The sequence below is a fragment of the Vanacampus margaritifer genome, chromosome 11, assembly GCF_051991255.1.
Source record: "Vanacampus margaritifer isolate UIUO_Vmar chromosome 11, RoL_Vmar_1.0, whole genome shotgun sequence".
Lineage (NCBI taxonomy): Eukaryota > Metazoa > Chordata > Actinopteri > Syngnathiformes > Syngnathidae > Vanacampus > Vanacampus margaritifer.
The window spans coordinates 17,995,277-18,019,101 of NC_135442.1; the positions used below are offsets into that span (position 1 = coordinate 17,995,277).

At 38.6% G+C, this 23,825-nt stretch overlaps 1 protein-coding gene and 1 pseudogene across 1 annotated transcript; both read right to left on the reverse strand.

The window, feature by feature from the left end:
• Positions 1 to 14,904: 14,904 nt before the first annotated feature.
• LOC144060452 (carbohydrate sulfotransferase 10-like) lies at positions 14,905 to 18,790 on the reverse strand (annotated as a pseudogene).
• A 2,382-nt stretch (positions 18,791 to 21,172) lies between these two features.
• Positions 21,173 to 23,825, reverse strand: LOC144060453 (neuropeptide B-like). The gene is made up of 2 exons (XM_077580044.1): positions 23,450 to 23,825; positions 21,173 to 22,755 (listed from the first exon to the last, which is right to left on the reverse strand). Exons 1-2 carry the CDS (start codon positions 23,687 to 23,689, stop codon positions 22,558 to 22,560), a joined length of 438 nt encoding a protein of 145 aa, XP_077436170.1. The 5' UTR covers positions 23,690 to 23,825; the 3' UTR covers positions 21,173 to 22,557.

Here is a 23,825-nt window from a genome sequence, read left to right on the forward strand (position 1 = left end):
CTGTGGATAATATTCTTTGTCCTACCAAAGTTCCTCGCAGAGTCACATGACTACGCCCCCATACAAAGAACTGCTCCCCCCACCATGATGTTACACAGATCAGATAAGAGTTGACTTGTTTTTCAGAAAAGAGATTTGCTGGTGCCTAGTATAAACAAAGGAACCTAATTAACACATTTACTCTCCCCCCACCATGTGCTATGAAGGAGAGGACAAAGAGAAGAGCACATTTAAACTCACACACAGAACTATAATAAGTAAATCAAAGCAATTTCATCCAATTCTAAATAGTTATAACTAAATCAAAACAGTTATAATTAAATTGAAACAGAAGATTTACTTCAGTTCATTTTCAAAAGTTTTTTGTATGTTAGTGAGAATGTGTATGTGTGTGCGTGCGTGCGTGCGTGCGAGCGTGTGTGTATTCATCAGTTCACCTAAAGCCTATTAAAAAAAATCCCATACTAATAATATAATATAATAATAAATTGCCAAATGCAGAAACATCTATGTAAGTTATCACGATGTGGTGGCTCTCGCTAACAGAAAGAATTAAGTAACCAGAATTAGGTTAAAAAATTCTATATACTTAGACCATGTTTCTATAAATTTTGATATTTGGTTTTTATTTGAGGCAGATATTTTTTCCATTAAAATGTGATTTATGAGGAGGTTAGACCATTGGTCGATATTCAGAGTTTGTTTATTTTTCCAGTTAACAAGAATTGTTTTTTTTTTGCGATAGTAAGGGCTACAAGTGTAGATTGAAATTGTTTATGTGGTAAGTCAGTTGTTGTTAGGTCACCTGGCAAACACAAGTTTGGAGATAAAGTTATCCTACAGTCCAAAATAGCGGAAAGTTTTTCTAAGACTTTAGTCCAGAAATACATAACCGGAGTACATAATCATAAAGCATGAACATAAGTGTCTGTAGTGTTTTGTAAACATTGGAGACAAATGTCGGAGTCTGAGAGTCCCATTTTCTTCATCATATATTGAGTCATGTATGTTCTGTGAATAATTTTATATTGGATAAGTTGTAAATTTGTGTGTTTTATCATTTTAAATGCGTTTTCACAAACTTGAATCCAAAAGTCAGATTCCAGTGCTATAGACAAGTCTGTCTCCCATTTCGAGATGGGTAAAGACATTTTATCCGTATATGAAAGTAACTTATATATTTTAGAAAGTTTTTTTTTTGTTGTTGTCAGAGAAAGCTTGTTAATATCTTTAGCTAAAACAGGCGGTTAGAGCGTACCCCGAAGTGTTGGAATTTTTTTCTTTATCATATTTTTAACTTGTAGATAATGTAAAAATTTCAGTTTTTAAGATTATGCTTTATCTTGACAGCGGTTGATTACGTTAAAGGTTAGGTTGTGTTTGAGCAATAAACATAACTACATGCATTAAAGTAAAGCATTTAATAAATGTTTGCGTATGACATTCAGAATATTTGTTCATGTCAAACTATCGGGCTCTCTTTTTTTTAAATCATTTTAAATTATGCAAGTAATTAACTGATTAGAAAAAGGAGGATGAGCATGAGCAGTGGGTAAAGTTTTTTGAAGACGCCCTCATGACATTAAATGTTGAAAAAAATTAACACATAACAAGAGCTCTTTAAATTTGGTGGGCAAAAAATTTTGATTAAAAAAACCTTTTTAACTCTTTTTTTTTCTTTCTTGGAGAGCTCAGTATTGATCATTTGACATGTCATCATCATTGTTCTCCTTTTTTTTTTTTTTTTTTTGGTATGTGGGTGTGTGTTTGTGCGTGTGTGTGTGTGCGTGCATGCGTGCGTGGAAAAAAAAAATCCCATACCGTTCACCTAAACCAAACACTTCAGAATCCAGCCAGACTCGTGGGGCCGTCAGGAGACCCGAAGAAGGACCAAAGAAACTCCGCCAGGACAGAGCGAGCGCAACACCTCAGGGCCCTCCAGGCCGTGGCAGCACCAAAGGACGACCCCCGGGCCCCGCAGGGGCCACTGGCCGGAGAGCAAACCCAGGAGCAGGAGCGCCCTCCACCCCAACGCGGTCCGCGCCCCCAACCCAACGCAGCAGGACGGGGCACTGCACTCATTGGGTTTTTACAATTATTACAATTATGTCGCTTAATCGATGTTGTAATAAAGAGTAAATCTAGAAGTCTGAGGTTATTACAATCCTTCTGTTCTAGTTCCAGCCAACAGTTAGTGTCTCTGTTGGGTTGTGCCCATAGAACGATATATTGTAGCTGGTTAGCTATATAGTAGTACATAAAATTTGGTGCCTCTAGACCACCTTTGGATTTACTTTTCTGAAGAGTAGATAGACTAATCTTTGCTTTTTTTTATTCCAGTAAAATTTTGGAACGGCTGAGTCCAACAACTGGAACCAGTTAGCCGTAGGTTTAAATGGAATCATTGAGAAAAAATAATTTATTTTAGGTAAAACTTTCATTTTAATGGTGGCTATTCATCCTATTAAAGAAATAGGAAGATTATTCCAGCGTTCCAAGTCACTATGAATGTTATCCAGAAGTGGAGAAAAGTTTAAATTAATTAAATCAGTTAATTTAGGTGAGATTTTTATGCCTAAGTATTTTAAATTACCTACAGGAAATGAGTAGTGTGGGTCCTGGCTTGCAGGGTTCCATGAATTTTCTGTAATAGGTAGAAGTGTTGATTTTGTCCAGTTAATAGAATAATCTGATAACTGTGAGAATTTAGTGATTAAGTTAAATACTTCCCCTAACGAAATCGCCGGGCTTTCTAAATAAAGTAAAATATCATCGGCATATAGATTAATTTTATGTTCTGTTATCCCAGAGTGAATTCCTTGAATCCTTCTTTCCTGGCGTATGGCTAATGCAAGTGGCTCAATAAATATTGCAAATAATAAAGGGGATAGTGGGCATCCCTGTCTTGTGCCTCTCTGTAAAGTAAAGCTCTTAGATATAATCCCATTAGTAGTAACTGTAGCTTTGGGAGAATCATGTAATACTGACACCCAGTGGATAAATGATTTCCCAAAGCCAAATTTATTTAAAACAGCAAAGAGGAAGGACCAGTTAACTTTGTCGAAAGCTTTTTCTGCATCCAATGATATAATAACTGCCTTTTTATCATGCCGCTGGGACATGCTAATAAGGTTAAAGAGCCTCCTAATATTATTAGTAGAGTGCCAATCTTTAATAAAGCCTGTTTGGTCGCTATGAATAATTGTCGAGATTACTGTTTCTAGTCTAGATGTGAAAGCCTTAGTGATAATTTTAATATCAGTGTTAATTAGTGAAATCGGACGGTAACTTGATGGAAGGGTGGGGTCTTTTTCTGGCTTTAATAAAAGTTTAATTGCTGCTGTATTCATATGTGGACGTATGTAACCATTAGTTTTAATTTCTGTTACTACTCTTAAGAATAGTGGAGCAAGCATTAACCAGTAGTGCTTAAAAAATATAGCCGGATAACCATCTGGGCCAGGTGCTTTGCCATTAGGCATATTATCTAGAGCACTGTACAACTCGTTTATAGTGAGTGGCGCCTCTAACCTATCTTTATATTCAGTAGAGGCATATTTAAGCTACTGAGGAATGCCTCAATATGCTCAGGGTTAGGCTTGTTAGTTTCTGAGTATAGGTTGCGATAATAGTTATAAAAAATTTGATTAATTTCTTCTGGTGATTGTGTACATTCACCAGTTGTCCCTTTAATAGCCGTTATAAGAGATTTTTCCCGATTGCGTTGAAGTTGGTTTGCAAGAAATTTACCTGATTTGTTATTATATTCAAAGTTGTTGTATCTCAATTGTTGTATTATAAACTCTGTCTTTTTAGTTAGCATATTGTCTAACTGTATTTTTGTATTTTGTAAGTCAGTCCATATTTGGTTATTTGGGTTTATTACGTACTCATCCGTCAGTTGTTTAATTTTATCTTCCAAGTCTTTTTCAAATTTTTGATTCTGTTTCTTTTTATAAGATGAATATGATATAATTTTACCTCTAATTACTGCTTTCCCAGCTTCCCAGAGAAGAGATGGCGATAGGCCTGGAGAGTCATTTATTTCCAAAAAGTCTGCCCACTCTTTCCTTATAATTTTATCAAACTCTGCATCGTTTAGCAGAGAGATGTTAAAACGCCATGTTGGTGGTGGTTTAAAGGTATAATCAACTTGTAGGGAAAGTGAGACTGGTGCATGGTCACTAATAATAATAGGATGTATTTTTGTAACAGTTTTATCAGCAATAGAGTTATTTGTAAGAAAATAATCAATTCTTGAAAAAGACCGGTGCACAGCGGAAAAAAAAGTAAATTCCTTCTTATTTGGGTTTTTAAGTCTCCAGTTGTCGACGAGGCCAAAATCATCCATATATTCCCCTATTACTTTAGTAGATTGTAATCGCCTTATACATGTTGTGTTATTAGAACGGTCTATTAATGGATTTAAGACTGTGTTAAAGTCTCCTCCAATAATAATAGTAGAGTTCGCTGCTAAATCAAACAGCTGAGAGAAAAATTCATGAAAAAAGGCCGGATCATCATTATTAGGGGCATATAAATTGCCAAATCTATATATTTTATTAAATATAGTTACCTGAATAATAATGTATCGGCCCTCTGGGTCTGTTATTGTATTATTTAAAGTAAAGAGTAAATTCTTATGTATGAGTATACAGACTCCTCTTTGTCTACTGTTATAAGGGGCAGAGTATGCTTGGCTAAAATTCTTATCAATAATTAATTTTTCTTCAGATTTTTGTAGGTGGGTTTCTTGCAGGAGGCAAATATCTGCTTTTAACTTTAAGAGATGGTCTAAAGTTTTTATTCTTTTTGCCTGTGAGCGAGCGCCACAAACATTCCAGGAAACCAGAACTAATTTATGCATACAAACAATATAGACTCAGTCCTGTGTATATATCTGCATAGGACATTTGTCAATATTGGCATGTTATAGGATAGAATCAAAGTAGTTAGGTGATTTATATAATGTGTGTAAAATATGAGGAAATGTGTAAGTAAATATAGCAGTGAAAAAACGGGTAGGGAGGTGAAAGTGAAGGAAGTTAGTGGGGAATTAAACAGCATTAAAGTACTCCAGAAACTGGTAACCCAAGCGAGATTTTTTGTTTAAATATACTTTAGATATAGTTATGTATTATTATTATATTTATAATATAGCCTAAACATAATGAGTATTCATATTTTAGGTTTTATAACCACATATACAGTATATGTATACATCTAATAATCAAACAAAGTTTAGTTCCATCAATGCCAATTAGAACAGCCAGGGAGTGGAGTTGGGGTTCCGGAATAGTTGGCCATCGATGTATAGTTTATCAACGACTATCATAGTCCGTTTACCCTCCTGCCTATTTTGTTTCATTATAGGAAACAGGACCTTTCGCCGCTCATTAATCTCTCTAGGGAATTGGTCATTCATTCCAAATGAGGTCCCTTTAAGCTCCCGTCCTTTACTTTTTAACTCTTTGACTGCCAGACGTTTTCAGAAACGGGATGTCGCCAGTGCCAGCCGATTTAAGCATTTTGACTGATCTTTCAAGGTCCACAGAAAATGTTGTGTTTGGACTATGGAAACATTTATACTACCAAATGAAACATTGAACTCTCATCTTTCATCAGAAAAAGTTTGTTTCTACCTTATTCCGTTCTTCAGTAATCAACAATAGAAAATGGTTAGTTTCACCAAAATGCTCTGTTTTGAAACAAAAAGCAGAGAAAAAGAGCTTCTTGTGAAACGATGTTATTTCATGCACTCTAGTGAATTCTACACTTCTTTTTGTCCATGAATGATGCCACAAACACCTAAATAGTGCTTTACTTCTGCAATACACCAACAATGAAAAAGTGTTTATTTCCATTCAACAGTGTAACAATTTGACAAAACTATTTCGCAAACTATTTACAAATGTGTGCAACTGTGGTACTATTTACAATTATGTGGATGTTTCAAATACAGTTTTTCTTTTTGTAACACTGCCCTGCGTGCAAGGAGAGGGAGCAGGATTTGCACAACAGATACGTTTCACTTCGATTGTCCGTTTCGCGTGCAGACGTTACACTTTCTTGACGGCCTTTTTTTCCGGGGAATAGCAAGTAGCAGACTGTACCCACTCCTCCGATGAATATACATTGGACTCGGGGTACTCTTCGTCGTCTGATTGAACGTCCGCCTGAGCGTGCTCGGTTGTGCTCTGCGTTTTCCGGTGTTAGCATCACTAGCCCGTGAACCTCGTCATAGCCGCCGCGTCAGCGCTTCCAACTTCGGCGTCAACCTCGGAGTCACAATCATCATCATCGATGATGATCATCGTCGTCATCAATGTTCTCTTTAGCGTTGGTCGATGCCTTTCGTCTTTGAAAAAAATTCCCAAGTGTGAGCTGCCGGTCGCCATTGTTCGCTTCCTCAGCCATCTAGCTCCGCCTCACGTCTTCTACTGCCGCGTCAACGCTTCCAACCTCGGAGTCACCATCATCATCATCGATGATGATCATCGTCGTCATCAATGTGCTCTTTAGCGTTGGTCGATGCTTTTCGTCTTTGAAAAAAAATGCTCGAGCGTGAGCTGCTTGCAACCGGTCGCCATGTTCTCTTCCCTTCCCCAGCCATTGTCCCCTCTAGCTCCGCCTCACGTCTTCTACTGACGCCTACCCAATCTTGTCAAAAGAGAGTCATTGCTGCCATCTAGGGGCCAAAAATAGTCATTAGGCTAACTAGATCTGCTTGAAACTTTCACCACAGCTGGGCAAGGCTTTCCTCCACCCGTTTCCAAAAAAAAAAATAAAAATAAAATTGGAGAACGTCTTTTAATGTCCTTGGCGTTTTTACTAAACGTCATTTAACGTTTTTGGCAGTCAAAGAGTTAATTAAGCGATAAATCGTGATTAATCAAAATTCTAAAATGTGATTAGTCTGATTGATAAATGCAATCGTTTGACGGCTCTACTTTAAATGTAAATGTGTTTTGACCATTCAGTCGAATTTCTTCCGCATGTTATGTATTAAAGGTATACTTGACTCATTGAGCCATTTTCAAAAGTAAAAAGTTAATATTTTGCAATGCCTTTATACTTTTCAGATTCATACCTTTAGAACATCAGATTTGGTCTGTTTTCCTAGTGTCAACTTTTGTGTGTCATATTCTTACCATTGTTGGTACGTATTTACCAGTGTGGTATGCGCTATCCTTACCATTACATGTATTGTTTTCTTAGTAACCAATGTTGGTAGAAACTTTACTGATGTAATGCAATTAACAATTCTTTACCTGTGGCAACACTCATGTGTGAATAATTTTGTATTTTTGTTATATTGTGTCCATGATGCCTAATCAGTTTTGAAACAAAAAGTTGCAACTTAATTTTTGACGGAAGTGGTGATTGTTTTTATGTTTTACATTAAATGTGTAAAAAGAGGTGGGATTCACCCACTCGCTTTCAGGCACCTTGTTTCTACATTTAACATCTACGTCTTTGTTCCCAGTGTAAATTGGTATTGTTGCCTGAAATAAACACAAAAACGAAATATTTTGTCCAGAATGAATTTGATAACTTCATTAGTTTTCATTTGCAATTAATACTTTTAAAAACTTTTTCCCCCCACTTGTTGTTGACTGAAGATGACTTCACCAGTGCTGAGGAAGTAGGTAGCAACCAATCATGCCTCAGTTTGCTGACCAAACCCAGAAAACAGGTGAGCCATGATCAGGTCGTTCCCTACTTCTTGCGCACAGGTGATGTCATCTTCTGTTGACAGCAAGTGGGGAAATTAATTTTTAAAAGTATTACATTTATACTGTTATGATTGGTGTCCTCTCTGACTTGTGAGGTTTTGTTTGCACCTGTACTCGTCATCCTGTTCCCTTGTGTCATCAATCATCTCCCCCAGGCATTTGTGTCTTGTCCAGGTGTCTCTCGTTGTCTCGTCAGTTGGCTTGTATTTAGTTCCCTGGTTTTGTTCAGTCTTGGTTGGATCATTGTCGCTGTCACCACTGGTGTTTTGTTGTTACTTTGATTTTTGGTCTTTTAAGATCTTTGTTGGTTTTGTTTACCCAGTACCCTGGTAGTGTGTTTGTTAAATAAATCGTGTTCAGTTTAACATGCATCCCTGCGTTTGGGTTCTCCACTCCGCACCTGTGACGGTATAGAGGTTTTGAAGAAAATGTCAATGTCAATGTCATACTTTGAATGTGAAATTCTTTTGTTTAAAATGTGCATCAATAAGATTTAAAATAATTCAAATTCAAACATAAAATCTAACTTTAACAATATATACACGTGGTCTCTCAAGTTAATTTGTTCATGCAGTGTTTTCTCTCTGCTTCAATGTAAAATGCTGAATCAAAATGCTGTTGGGGTGAAACGAGTGCTTGAGTAATTCAAGTACCTCGTTTTTTGTGTGGTTTTTTTTAAAGGCATAAAAAATGCCTCAGGTATGCGCTCATTTGGTCAAAAAGACAGTCAAGCCAGCCACAGCAACACTTGTTCATGCTAGGTATGGACGTGACACGCAGGGAGAAGGTCAACTTCCAAGTAAACCTTACCATACCAAATAACATATGGACAATATTGGACAACAATGCCTTCAAGCAGGGATGGGCAAAGTCGGTCCTCGAGGTTTTGGATGTTTCCTTTCTCCAACACAGCTGATATATGATCCGCTCTGAATAAGCCTGATTGTGTTGGAAGAGGGAAACCTCCAAAACCTGCAGGACTCTGGCCCTCGAGGACCGAGTTTGCCCATCCCTGCCTTAACGGGACGCTTGATTGAGATGAACATGGGCACTTACTGCTATATGAAAGGTCTTTATGTGAAAATGATGTCAGCAGTAAAATTCACCCCTCTAAAAAACTCAGTAGTGATTTAACCCGTTTTACATGACTACACATTTCACACGTTTTGCCTCAACCACTTTTTGTGTGTGACCTGCTTTTTCTCCTCATGTCACCACGTCAATGTCATAGAGGGAAAGACGCAAGCCTCGTAATTATATTTCCTGGCTTGTTTTTGTCATGTCTGGGGAGATCTGGCTTTGGTTGAGGGCCTGAGTGGGTTCCCGGTTTGGTTGACCAATCCGGGCCCTCAGCCACTTGTGCCTGGCCCCAGGTGTGGCTAGTTACCCAATTAGTGTGGGTGCATCCCGGGTGGTGATCAGTCCGTGTGGGATCATTGCTGCTTGTCACAGTCACGCCCGGAGTTCTGTCTGTCATTTTGATTTTGTACCTTTTCAATTCCTTGTTTATTTTATGCTAACCAGTTCCTCGGTTAGTGTTTTCTGTAAAATAAAGCACGCCAGTCTTGCCCGCACTCCTGCTGTGGTTCTCCTGCCTCCCTACATTTTGGGTCCTCCACTCCACACGCCAACAGACACCACGCCGCTCCGTGACCACACCGTGACAGAATGATCCCACCATAAACAGACCCAGCGGACCAAGAGGCAGGTACCGTTCCAGTTTCGGCGGTGCGCATGCAGCGCCCGTTTCCAGTTTCCGGCGGCGCATGCGGAGCGCCCGTGGCCAGTTCTGGCGGCGCTCGTGCAGCGCCCGTTGCCGATGTTCTGGCGGCGCTCATGTAGCGCCCGTTGCCAGTGTTTCCGGCGGCGCTGATGGCAGCACCCGTTGCCGATGTTCTGGCGGCGCTCGCGTAGCGCACGTTGCCAGTGTTTCTGGCGGCGCTAGTTGAGCGCCCGTTGCCAGTTCTGGCGGCCCCCGTACAGCGCCCGCTTCCAGTTCTGGCGGCGCATGTCCTGCGGCCGCCACCGGTTCCCGTTCCGTCTGTCTGTCATTTTGATTTTGTACCTTTTCAGTTCCTTGTTTATTTTATGCTAACCAGTTCCTCGCTTAGTGTTTTCTGTAAAATAAAGCACGCCAGTCTCGCCCGCACTCCTGCTGTGGTTCTCCTGCATTTTGGGTCCTCCACTCCACACGCCGACAGACACCACGCTGCTCCGTGACCACACGTGACAGTTTTGTCACGTTCTACTGTCACCCAGTGTCTGACAACAGTGACCAATCATCACATCAACATTATTATAATATTATGCACATTCTCTTGTCCACCTCCAGAGGCGGTTCTGGCTAGATTTGCGCCCTGGGCGAACATTCCCTGGGCACGCCCCCCCCCCCCCCCCCCACACACACACACACACCCTCACCCACATAAGCACACACATAACCCACTCCGCATATCCCCCTCCCCCCATAACCATCGAGCCCCCACACCTCCACTAAAAATGGACTTGCCACCCGCTTCCAACACATTATTTCAGTGCATGTAATCATAACAGAAAAATTTTACTAGAACAAAAAACAGTTAACTATTTATCAATCTGGGTTTTTCACACAGTTTAGAACTGGAATTAACATTAACAACTGGTGTGAAATGCTATCTAAAACTTGACTTTTCTAGCCTGCAAAATCATCAATGACACATCATCCTGCAAAAACTATTGTACAACTGTTTGATTGATGCTGATGATAACAAGCCAAGCGAGACGCTTCTGTCACATAGTGGACCTCAACTACGTTCTACAAGCTTAATAATAACACACTAGAAATTATTAAAAAATCTATATCACACGTATCTTACAAAATGTCATGTCAAAGTATCCGACGTCGGCCAAATGTGACCGACGCCTTCCTCCCTGTGGCGTTGGCCCAGAAGTAAGCACGTCGCGTAAAAAAATTACGTAAATACACACCGCCTATTGTCTACCTTCAGCGCAGGTGCGAGAAGTAATTCCCCTCCATACCATCGCCGGCGGTAGTCATTATTCCTAAAGGCAACCGGAAACCTCTTTACGGGGGACGGGATATAAAAACGTAAACAATGCATACCGGTTACTTTTTCTATTCACGATTTCCTCCCAAGTGAATGAAACCCTCCAGCTTTTTGCACAGTATTGTATATAAAAGTAAATCCTACCTGCTATATCGGAGGTGGGCAATCTCGGTCTTTGAGGGCTGGAGTCCTGCAGATTTTGGAGGTTTCTCACTTCCAACATAAGCTGATTCCAATCAACAGATCGTTTTCAGGCTCATGCAGAGCTTGCTGATGAGCTGATCATATATCAACTGTGTTGGAGAAGGGCAACATGCAAAACCTGCAAAATTTAGGCCTATAGAAATCGGCCTACCTTTTCTGTTTCTCCTCTCCTTTTCTTTTTCTAAACCCTTTTTGTGCACCCTATGGCTTCTTTTCCATTGTACTTTTGATCCATCAGCTTCACGTGGCGTAAAAAAGTTTGTCTATCCCACTGATCTGAATATATGACTGTATAGCCCAGACATGGGCAAACCCCGGCCCGTTATGCGTTTCAATCCGGCCCGCCGAACTTATCCAATAAGGCTAGAAAAAATATATATATTTTTTTTTTTTTGTTCAGCTCAGTGGCCGAGAGGTTAGAGTGTCCGCCCTGAGACTGGGAGGTTGTGGGTTCAATTACCGGCCGGGTCATACCAAAGACTATAAAAATGGGACCGATTGCCACTCTGCTTGACACTCAGCATTAAGGGTTGGAATTGGGAGGTTAGATCACCACATGATTCCCGAGCACGGCGCTGTTGCTGCTCACCGCTCCCTCAGGGGATGGGTCAAATACGGAGAACAAATTTCGCCCCACTTAGATGGGTGTGACAATCAGTGGATCTTGTCTTATCTTATTGGATTTGGATTTGGACATTTACAGCAGGAGACGGCACGGTTTTGTGTTGAACACAGCAATAATGTCCTGATAGTCCAGAGAATCGGTCAATTCTTTTTTGAAAGAAAGCAGGGACAAATAGTTCAGTCTATCAGTCAACATTGTGGCACTGTTGCGTGTTTTGATCCTTTTGACAGCTGAAGATAGTCTTTCTACATGTTGTCATGGGGGAGGTGAGGAGCGCGCATGCAGGAGACTGTTGATATTGGTGAATACATCCCCGGGGCGTGCGTCGAGCACTTCTATGAGCGTTTCCTTGTTGGCTTTTGGCTTCTTTTTGAGCTGCTGCAAAAACACCGTGTGCTATGCGTCCACCACGGAGATGGAAAAGTGGTCAGAGACGGTACATTTATCTGTGTGTTTTTACTGTGCTATGAGGTCCAAATGCTCCTGGTCCGGCCCATCTGTCAAAATTTCAAACCCATTGTGGCCCGCAAGTCAAAAAGTTTGCCCACCCCTGGTATAGCCGATAGGCCAAGACTTTTGAAACCGCAAGGCTGCATATTGCTCCTCCCAAGAATTGTTTCTCGGCATAAGATCCTATACATTTATAGTATCGAAATTGGAGAACATTTGAAACAGTACTTAACAGAAACAGCATGATTTATGATGTTTTAAATTTGTTAAACATAAACAAGAAAACTTTAGACATTTTACAATTTGCCTTAAATACATGTATAAATTACATGATTAATGAGGAAGAAACTTGTGTATATTCTTTTTATTAAATAATTATAACTATAATTCAACAAAAGATGCCTCTGCCAAATCTAATATTGGGGTCTAAGAAACTGAAGAAAAAGGAGGTCTTCAAAGCAGCACATACCGTCCACTTGTTTTTTGTTTTTTTTTACTTGTTAAAAAATAGTGACCACCCCGCCCCTATACTAACTGCCTACGAGCTGTATATGTCTAATCTGTACGTATACCGTATAGTTTATACAGTAGTCTGCTCCCAAGATGGGAGGAGCAAGATGGCCACCCTGTGACTTCAACGGCTTGCGGGCATGTTTGGCTGTATGTATGTATATATATATATACAGTCATATATTCAGATCAGTGGTATATCCCTCGCCACCCTCCCCCTTGCCTACCTCTACAGTCGCAAATTGACCTTGCCTCCGTAGCAAGTTGACGTGACGATGAGAGCACCCCAGCCCCTTCTCCATGAACTCTAGAAAACTAGCAAGTTACCATTGTGTTGTTGTTGTTTTTTAGGGCAACAACAACAAAAACAGTGGCGTCGGCAAGTACTAACAAGTTACATGCCGATACCATTATTTACAACACTAATATAGGACTTTGGATGCAGCATCTTGTGTCTTGCTTTTGCATGACATTCATTGATGTGTGGCGTGTTCACTCCATGCCGAGCCAAGATATCTTATTGGCCCTTGAACGCTCTGTACCAATGGCAGGGCAGCTTAATCATGTTGTAAAATAAAAGCCGAGTTATCGGTACGCCGGTACTGCAAAACTAGATATAAATTGGACTGGTATTGGGGGCCCAAAAACGGTATCGGAACAACACTACTTAAAACCATGGGAAATATAACCTCAATAATTGAGGTGCCTTAAGAATTTATTACTTTTGTGTAAGTGTGTACAGGATTGCAGTTCACCGTGTCCCAAATGACCATGCATGTTTTTATCAAAATGTTATAGTCTATATAGCTCAGCATAACCTTTGAGTCAACTGTTGGAGAACAACTTGATTTTCTCTCCAAAAAATTAAAAACGTTTATTAAATTGTACTGGTCAAAATTATGATTAACAGTTTGACATTTTCTAGGTTGTAAAGAACTGAAACTTGCCATGTGTTGAATTTGCAGCAGTAGGATGGTTGTATTTGCTGTTAATGAAAAGCGATTTTCAATCCAAAATATCCTAACAGATTAAGTTGCATTTTAACAAAGGACCCAGCAGCTTTGCAAGTCTTGCATTACTTGAACTTGAGTTTTTGCAGATTCTTGCTTGAATTTATTTGAAGCTGCTGTTTGGATGTGAACTGTCTGCCGCCCTCATAGATCTTTGCTTGAGGAGGCTCCAAAAGGTTGTGAACGGGGTTGAAGCGGGGTCAGGGCAGCATGTAGGCCACATCATTTTGAGTTTTTCCCCTTTTTAGGCCCATGGTAGCCAATGATTGGAGCATGAGGTTGTTCACTGAAGAGTGCTGTACAGCTATGGATAGTGAAGATGGAGTCAGTATTATATGTTTGGTGGATGGACACCCTGTCCCAACAAGGCTGCAAGGAGGTATTGCTGTCATGTTTTGAAGCATAATCATGGGGAGAGAGCCCTTAGAGTTGGAGAAATAGCCTCTGAAAAGTATATCTTCCATGGTACAAAATAAAAACCAGAACTAAGTCCTCTTCATGCATGACAATGCGCCTTCTTAGGCTGCAAGAAATTGCTTTGCATAATGGATATCAAAGGGGAGAAACTAATGAGCAAAATACAAAAAAAGAATGGTCCAATTATAAACCCAAAAAAATAGAGGTCCTACATTCCAGGTAACTTTTTTCAGTTCTTTACATTTAAATGCTGTGCATCATTTGGAACTAAAAAAAATATTTTTTTATTTGTGAAAACTATATAACTGATTGGGAGGATTGTTTAAAAAGCATTCAAACTTTCTCTCAAGACCTGAAAATGATGCTGAGACATTAAAAATATAATGTGCACATTTAGAGTGACTTGTAAATATGTATACAGTACAATTATATGTATTACATTGAATGCCATAACAGTGTGGAACAATCCAAACATTTTTAATTTTATGTGGCCAAATGCATTTGAAAATCACTCCTTGCTGCGCTTATGCTGTGAACATTAACAGAACGTGTTAGAAAGATTTTAATAATCATATTTATAAACAAAGTACATTCTAAATGTTAAATATGTTAGGTATAAAGACTTCAAAAAAGTTTAAGTGAATTCTAAAGATACTCCATCGTAAAAAAGTGAAATACTTTGTACCTTTTTGTATAAGACAATTTTCAACTTTTTCATAAGACCTTTATTACTAAACATTATGGTAAAAAAATACACCTTCCCCCCCCAAAAAAAGTTTGCAAAACTATTTTGTATGTTTGAGACGGTGTCGCCAGCTGCTGACTATACCTTAAAATTTTAAATCAACTACCGGTTAATCAGTAAAGTAACAATGACTTTATCCATCTTTAAGCAACACTGCTGATTATGCCATGGCCAGAGGAGCTTGTGTTGTGTTGAGTAGAAGGTCAGGTGCTGGGTATCCAAATAAAAAGAAGTCGCCCCGATAGCGTGCATAGAGGCGTCGGATGTCCCACTTGCTGATTCCTGAGAAGTAGCGCTCCACCTTGGTCTTGTTGTAGCGTGTGACGCCAGGAGAGATGGCCAAGGAGGACTCCAGCTGCTCAATACCTGCTCTCATCAGAATATGGGCGGCATCTTGCGGCAACGTCTCCAGGTGGCCTACCACATGGTAGTGGATGTCGCACGGCGCGCACAATTCCACGTAGGTTGCCCAGTGGAGGATGTGCTGGCCAAATTGCACCATCAAAGACTAAACCAGTATCAGCCAGGTAGGGAAAGCCTTTCCTGTATTTGTGGATGATGGCAGGTCCAATGGTGTACTTGTACCAAGGTTCGGAGGGTTTGTTAAACAGGAACTTGTCTTTAAATGTGGAAATGAGACGCTCAAATGGATCCCTCACCATGAAAAACTTGAAGTAATGTTTTAAGCTGTTGAACATAGTACGCATTTGTGAATATAATGTCAAGACACCCAAAAAATATTTACAATATGTTCTATGCAGCCACAGGTCCATATATATATATATATATATATATATATATATATATATATGTATATATGTATATATATATATATATATATATATATGTATATATGTATATATATATATATATATATATATATATATATATATATATATATATTTTTTTTTTTTTTTAAACACAAATCATGAAACAGTCTTGGTCAAAAAATGCCCCTTGAGACAGAAAATAATTTGACTATAGAGAAATGTTCAAGGTGTGTCCATCACCATCACAGATATCTTCAAACTTTTCTGACATATTCTCGACTATCACTTTAAGTTTGGTAATTACTGCTTTCTCAGGGTTTGACTCGTGCGTTTGTAGCATGTCAGAAACTTGCCAAAAATGCTTCCCCCAAGTCCAATCTTCATGATCTCTTATTTTGCTTAAAACACAAAGATAAGGAAATGAGAAGTATTAAGAACCTCACATTTGAAGAAGTATATTGACTGAGAATTAAAGGAGAAAAAAAATAGTTCAACATTTTTCCTTCCTTTTTTTGAGTGCAAAAGGCTTGGTAGCAACAATGATGTTTCATTGTTTGTTTGTTTTTTCCTAACCCATTGGGCATTCAATTATCTTGAGAATTGAGACTTGTGCTTCACTTGTATGTTTTAACAGAGAGGCTCTTGAGAAATTTTAATGCATGCTCTCCAAAAATCATTTGATCAGGTGTTATGAAAGCATTGTTGAGATTTATTTTTATTATTGTACTACCAAATATTTTTGTCCGAGTTGTCATGCCATTTTTACCTAAAACGCCTAAAAAAAGATACACCCAAAGTAAATTTGAGGCTGTTTTTGGAGTATCAGCATAATTTTTATGTCTTTTTTAATATAACACTTCGAATTTTCCTCCCCAACAGTTAGAATGTATTAAAGCGCTACTGGAAGTTTGAATACAAAAAAAATAAATTTTATGTTCGTCTATTTTTATTATTATTGTTTTTATTTTCTTATTTTCCCAAAATCTGCCTTGGAAATGAATGTAGCGGTATGGTGGACTGGAAAACGCAATAGGATCACAGCTTGAAGTCTTCCCTAGTTCCAGTTCAAATTGGACAATAATACTACAGAAAAAGTAAATTTTTACACAGGCTTTTCCAAACCACAATTTAAAAGTAATGTCTGATTTTTGTTGTTTTATTATTATTATTATTATTATTATTATTATTATTATTATTATACTTGCAGTAAATGACGGGTACCCTACCAGCGATTATCTCCACGTGTGTACGTACCGTTTGTGGAATTTTCTTGGAGATGGTGCAGAGGCGGTTTTGTCTAGATTTGCGCCCTGGGCGAAATATTCCCTTGGCGCCCCCCGCCCCATCTACACCCCACCCGGCCCCTCAAAAAATGGACTTGCCACTAAACCCTGCCACCAACGCAACAATTGATACGTCGCACCCGGCTACAGAAATAAATTACAGGGGCGTGGGGGGCATGTCTTCAACCTAACTCTTCAGGCTGAACAGTGGCGTTGTGACAAGTGCTCAGAAAGATTTTCTGTCACTTAAAAGCAGCAGTTCGCCATGAAATCTAAAAGACAAACGAAAAACAATGGTCCAGTCCTGTGTGCATTTATTCAACTCAAAAGTGAATTAGCAACAAAGCTGAATGGCATTTCTGTAGACAACTATGTCCGAAGGAATGACTCTGCGACCTAGCCCCTTTTATCTGCGAGTGGCGAGCAGTTGCGTTCCTTCGCTGGTTGGATTTAAGGTTGTACGATACAGACAAAATTTCATATCTTGTGGATTTTGTCAGACATCTCTATTCTTTGGTTTTTGACTCAGCATGAAACTGCATTGTTTCAGTGTTTTGTGGCGTCTGCATGCTGCAATTTGTTATTTTATTGATACTTATTTAATTATTCTTTAAAAAGATGGATGGCTGGACTGCCCTACTTATTGTTATTATTGTATTAATATTGATTTTATTTACTTGCATACTTAACTACTTGTGATATTATTCGATTTTATTTTGTGTTATTTCATTTAACTTGCCTCTACTGCAAGACTGATACAAGAACGATATTACGTGGGTTCAGTGAAAACAAGCAAATTATCAATCGAAAAGGATCATGTGTAAAGTGCATTGTTTATTAGAACTTGGTGGCAGTCAACATTAACAAGCGTAGCAATAAAAGAAAAGCCGTTTTTTTCGATTTGTGCCTCGTGCTGTATCCTATTTACGTTTGTCTAAATAAAAATTGATAATCACACTGTTGTCAGGCTTTTCCTTGCTCGTTCCAGACAACCAAACGAGAAAATTGAGCTTCATTTCAATTTTGGTGTTTTTGTTTTATAACAAAAATGAAATGAGTAATTTTTTTATTTTTACTATCAGTTTTCAAACGAATATCCAATGACCAAAAGAGACACTGACTCAATAGCAGTTTGAGTTACCAGTTTTATTTCAGAAACGAAAATAGGATATAGCAGGAGACACAAATCAAAAAACGGCCCGTATTTTTGTTTCTGGGTTACCGGAAGTGGTCACTGCGACAATTTATCATACTGGCCAGGAGATGGCGATATCGTGGCGTCCGAATATCGTCTTCTGTATGACAATCTCCAGCCAAAATTCTACGTGGAGATAATTTCTGGTACCTGTCTTTTAATGCAAGTATAACAACAACAACAATAATAATAATAATAAACCAATAAAACTCAGACATTACTTTTAAAATTGTGGTTTAGAAAAACCTGTGTAAAATGCTCATTTTCTGTGTTTTTGTAAAATTTGAACTGTTCTTAGTCCTCCATGCAAGCCAACAAGCTTTCTTTTTGTTTTAAGAAAAACAAGAAATCATGGAAGGAAAAAAAGAACATATTTGTTGCCAGACATCTGGTAATCTGACCTTTGTGGACTTAAATTGGACATCTACAGTCAAATATTGGCTTGATTATGTGTGTTACCCGCAAATCGTGATCTATTGTGGTAATTACGGCAAAGTTGACTGTGACTCACCTGTGTGTAACTTCCTGTGATGACAGTGATGAGAGGCGGGGCAGGCCCGCAGTGTCCTCATACTACTCACCACTTAAAACAATGAGGAGTTTCTTCCATTCAATGTCACTCTCATCAGGCGTCTGGCAGAACAATATGTTGTGTCGGTCCAAGACAAAGATGTTGTCTAAGGGCAACTTGGAGACGTGGGTGTCACCCCAAAGTTTCTTGCTCTTACATACAGCGGAGAGTATCTGACTCCTCTGCTCAACGACCATCTCCCAGTTTTCCCCTGAGGACTCAAACATCAACAACAAAAAACTATTTGTCTTTCCTTTTAGAATTTATGTATCACATGAAGCTATTGTCATTGTAACTACGATGGACTTTTCAATGTGCTGGTTAGATCTGTTTCAATATACTTTGTTCAAGTACCCTCACTTGAATAATAGCAATGTTGAACCTGTAAATTAAGACCAATACAGGTAGACCCCTACCCAAAAGACTGAAATATAGTCTAATAATACATTTTAATGACTTACCCTAGTAAAAACAGTATTGTATTTTAATCGTGGTTTGCTCACTTTTTAAATCCACTGTAGTATAGCCCAAACCAACCTGGTTCAATAAATTTTCTGGGATGATGAACTCAGCATCTGAGGCGCCAGCCCAACTGCATCCTCAAATTTCCTTCCACATCCACCACTGAAATCTGGCATGATTAAAAGTGATGGAACTCGACAAAGAAGAAACAGCAACAACGGGAAAAGCAAGATAGAAAACACGAGAGGGAATGACACACACACACTTTTGTTTTTACTATCTTTGTGGGGCCATCTCATTGACATAATGCATTTCCTAGCCCCATCCCCTAACCCCAACCCTAAAAAATGATTGCCTACCCCTATCGCTGACCCTAACCTCAACCATAACCCAATTCAAACCTAAACTCTAAAACCAAGTATTGACCCTCAAAAAGAGGTATAAACTTGTGGGGCCCAGCAAATTGGCCCCACAACTCTGTGAAATCCCAGAACGTTGGCCCCACTATGTAACAACCCCCCCCCCCCCCCCCACACACACACACACAATCAATCAAGACTGTTTGTGCCTGATTTAAAAAAAAAATCTATTAACTGCAAAATGAAGCCAAGCTGGACAACACAATAAACAAACTCTTGCATCTTACCTTCTACAGGTACATATTACACACAGAGTCCAATACACTTGAATGCCCAAGTCACTCCACAATATTGTATTATATCTGAAGATACATTCAAAACATAATTAGATCGAATCAAACAGTTTTTGTCAGTTGTGACTGTGTCACACGTTGCATCAATTGAAGAATCATTTTTCAGCTCCTTCTGCTGTGCCCGCCTTGGCCACCTGGGGGCAGCATAAGACAGACGGATTTACTATCCACGAAGGCTCAACAGTAGTCATGTGACCCCGCCCGGTAAAAGGAAGAAAAGGAAGTAGGAAGTACAGAGCCACTCGCTTTTGTGTTGGAATTGCTTCCTGAGGGGACAACTAGTCTTATTGAGTCAAGGCTGCCGCGGCTCCATGCACGCATGCTATTTATTCTCGTGACGTTCATGAGGAGCCGTTAGTGTGACATGACCGCCTACAAGTATTGCGAGATCTCGCGAGAGTCGAGGCGGGACATTACGAAAATTACGCCTCAGAAGCAAATCACTCTTCAATGGAAACACCTACAAGTCAAAACTGTACTTTAGCGAAATAGTAGAAATATCACTTATTTTTATGTTGGTTTTGCACAATAACAAGCCTCGATCACTCAATATGAGCAAACAAAACTAACTTTGACGGGCGAGTTTGACAGATAAAATAAATTCATGAAACGCTGCAACACAGGAACATATATATATATATATATATATATATATATATATATATATATATATATATATATATATATATATATATATATATATATATATATATGTAGGTAATTTAATTAATGACACATTTATTTAATTATTGGTTTATTTAATTCCATATTTAATTAATAAATGACAAATTTAATTATTTCATGACACATTTATTTATTTATTGGTGTATTCATTTATTTAATTTGGGCACTTTTGGCTTTTTTTTCAGGCTTATAACTGAGCCACTGCATTTAGCAAACAGGTTGCAGTCGGTTTCTGTCTGAACAGCACTGAAATCAAATTGTAAGGCTTAATGTTCTATTAATATAACATTCTTCCATGCTAAATGTGTGAATCCTAACCCTAAGTAAGACGTTTTGTTGAATATTCTCATAAAAAATTCATGTTTATCGATTCGGACGCATATCGAATCGATTCGAGAATTGCGCGCTGAAATATCGCAATATATTGCCGAATCAATTTTTTTCTAACACCCCTAACAAACACTATGTACAACCTAAACAAAGCTTATCTGTTGAACATTAAAATACAGTACATTGCTGCCTTGACACACAAGCGATGCAACTTTTCAAGATATGAGCCCTCATTCAGACTTGTTTGTTGCGAGAGAGATCTCACTTTTTTGTTTGTTGCTTGAGAGCAAACTTAATGTGAATGTCGTATGGTAGCCATGAACCCAATTCAACTCACTTCACAATAAGCAGCAATTGTTCAACTTGTTTAATGGCACTCCCAGGGAAATTTATTCACATAATATAACAAACAATTGCACACATTTGAAACAACCACATTGCTTTGTCTCAGGTAATGCAACAATACTGACAGGCATGTTTACGGCTTGGCATATATTTATTCTCTATGAGAAATGACTACCATTACACTATAGTCACTTCAACAACAAAAACACACACACCGTAATAGTAGTACAGTAGTTACTTTTAGTTTGTCTGCATGACTGCACTGCATTATACTGTCTCCCAGTGGCTGAGTTGAGCACACCAAGAAGCAGCACAATGAATAGGATTGCAGCGTCGTGTACAAACGGATTCATACTTTACATGCCATTTAATTACCTGTATATCACTTTTTGTGAAGTCCACTATTATGGAGTAAGATTTTTCCTTTAAAAAAAAAAAAAAAAAACAGACAGCGGGCTAGAACAGATTGACATTTCCATTCATTTCAGTGATGGGAAAATGATGTGATTGCAAAACAAATTACTCATATCTCAAGGCAACACCCTACATAAGGCTATAAATTCAATTAATCAAATACAAGACATTACATTACTTACTTTTTCTTCTTTTTTTTTTTTTAAAGCTGCTCTACGTATGTAGAATTTTGCTCGAAAATATCTTTACAGTAGCCATTTTATTTGACCATTTATGACTCAAACATCTAATTAGCAGATAAACACCTTAGCCGTTCACAATGGGTACACCCGTAATAGTTTTCAGACTGGATTCAGGTTTGAGTTTGCCGCCTACTGTCTGCAGATGATGTCATGTGCACAGCATGCATGTGAAGAAAGGAGTGTGTAGTTTCATTTTTCGGCCACACGTGGCAGTAGTGATTCAAAATTCAATTTCCTATAGAGCAGCTTTAAATATTACAAGCCCGGGAAACATTATGCAGTTTAAACATTAACACTGCTGTACTGTATAGAAAAACAAAAACGGCATTCAACAATTCTGTTGACCTGAATTGCAACTAAAAGTTACAATAAAATGTTACTCATATATATATATATATATATATATATATATATATATATATATTTTAAAGTCTTTGAAATGAAAATGTTTTTAACTTAAAAGTGAAACATTTACAACATGATATTCACATACCACAAGAGAGCTTGTGGTACAAGTGCCACACATTAAGAATCACTGCTCGGTAGTCCATCGATCTAAAACCTAGCCTATCACAATTTATAAAATGCCATGAGGTAAACGGTAGTTTTACCTTATTTTACTTTTTTTTGTAGCTTCAGGAGCATACAATACTTGAAAGTTTTTATATTTGATTCAAATGGCGAACAAGTGAATTTGGTTTGTATTTCTGGTTAGGATATAATATATGATTTGATGAACACAACTATGTACACACACATACATACAAAAATCTAAAATAAAATAAAAAATGCTGCATGTTACGTCTTAGTCCTCCACACAGTCAGCAGAGTCCAGGGAGAGGAGGATGTCCGCTTTGCACCTGATTGTTGTCTTGTCGCCAGAGACGAGTTCACAACTCAACAAGTTTGGCACTATGTCTCTTATACATGTGGGTTGTAGAAGAGAAACATTCATATTTGTGGAATACTGTAGCCTATATTTGCATGGATGGTCTATGTTAACATTGTTAACATTTTTAATTCTTTATTTTATATTTTAACCATTTTGAATTTAGTTATAGATGTGTAGAGCAGGTGAAATAATGTTAAACTCAATATAACTCGACCTTAACCTATCTGTTATCATGTTTTGTCTAAATTCCCATTCAGTGTCCTGCTTGAGAAAGTTCAATCTGACATACTGAGATTCTGTTTTGAGAAAGTGCAAGCTGGCATACTGAGAACCTGTTTCGTCTAAAAGTGAAGAAAGTGCAAGCTGGCATATTGAGATTCTGTTTTGTCTAAAAGTAAAAAATCAACCTAGCATACTGTGAGAATGTAATCTGATTTTTGTATTTGATGGGAGGAGAAGAGGCGTTTTTGTACAAACTCGGATTGTAATAAAGGGATGTGTCTCCTGAGGGGAGGGACACACATTCTTAGATGACACTGCTTTGGTGATATTCAATTGTGTGACCGGAGATCTCTGTAATAAATCCATCCTTGCAAGGACCCTCTTCACAAGAATCTCATCTTTGATTTATTTGAACACGCAAAAGATTACAAAATTTATTATAATCCTTCATCTACTACACCATATCATAGAAATATGAATTTCTACACACTATAAAAAAATATATATATGTGTGCAATCAGTTTATAAAAAAAACTATGTTATATTAATTAATTATGTATCTTATAAAGTAAAGAACACTGACCATTGTCTTCAGGCTAATACGCAGCGCTTCCGTTTCAGGAAACAAACTTTCTGACGGCTCCATGTCGGCTCCTCTCCGGACGTACGGTGACCTCCGGATACCTGACAGCAAGCCGGACGCCCTGCCCACCGAGTGGTAGCTTGGACCGGCCACTTGCTTGTACCAAGCCTCGGTGGGGCTAGTGCAGAGCAGTAGCGCAGAGAGTACCACGCAGGGCAACAGCAGGAGTTTAGCCGGCATCTCGTCGTCGTCGATTGTGCTCCTTTCAATTTTTTTCTGTTCTTATAGATATCTGGTAATCGCTCTCATGTGACGTAAGTGCATTATTATTATTACTGCTACACGACGCGTGCTATTAACACGGCCAGAGCAAATA

Excerpts from the sequence above, each read along its gene's own strand:
- LOC144060453 (XM_077580044.1), bottom strand. The coding sequence starts at position 23,689 with ATGCCGGCTAAACTCCTGCTGTTGCCCTGCGTGGTACTCTCTGCGCTA. Across the intron at positions 22,756-23,449 it reads GTATTAGCCTGAAGACAATG|GTTAACATAGACCATCCATG; the intron begins GTCAGTGTTCTT and ends AATGTTAACAAT.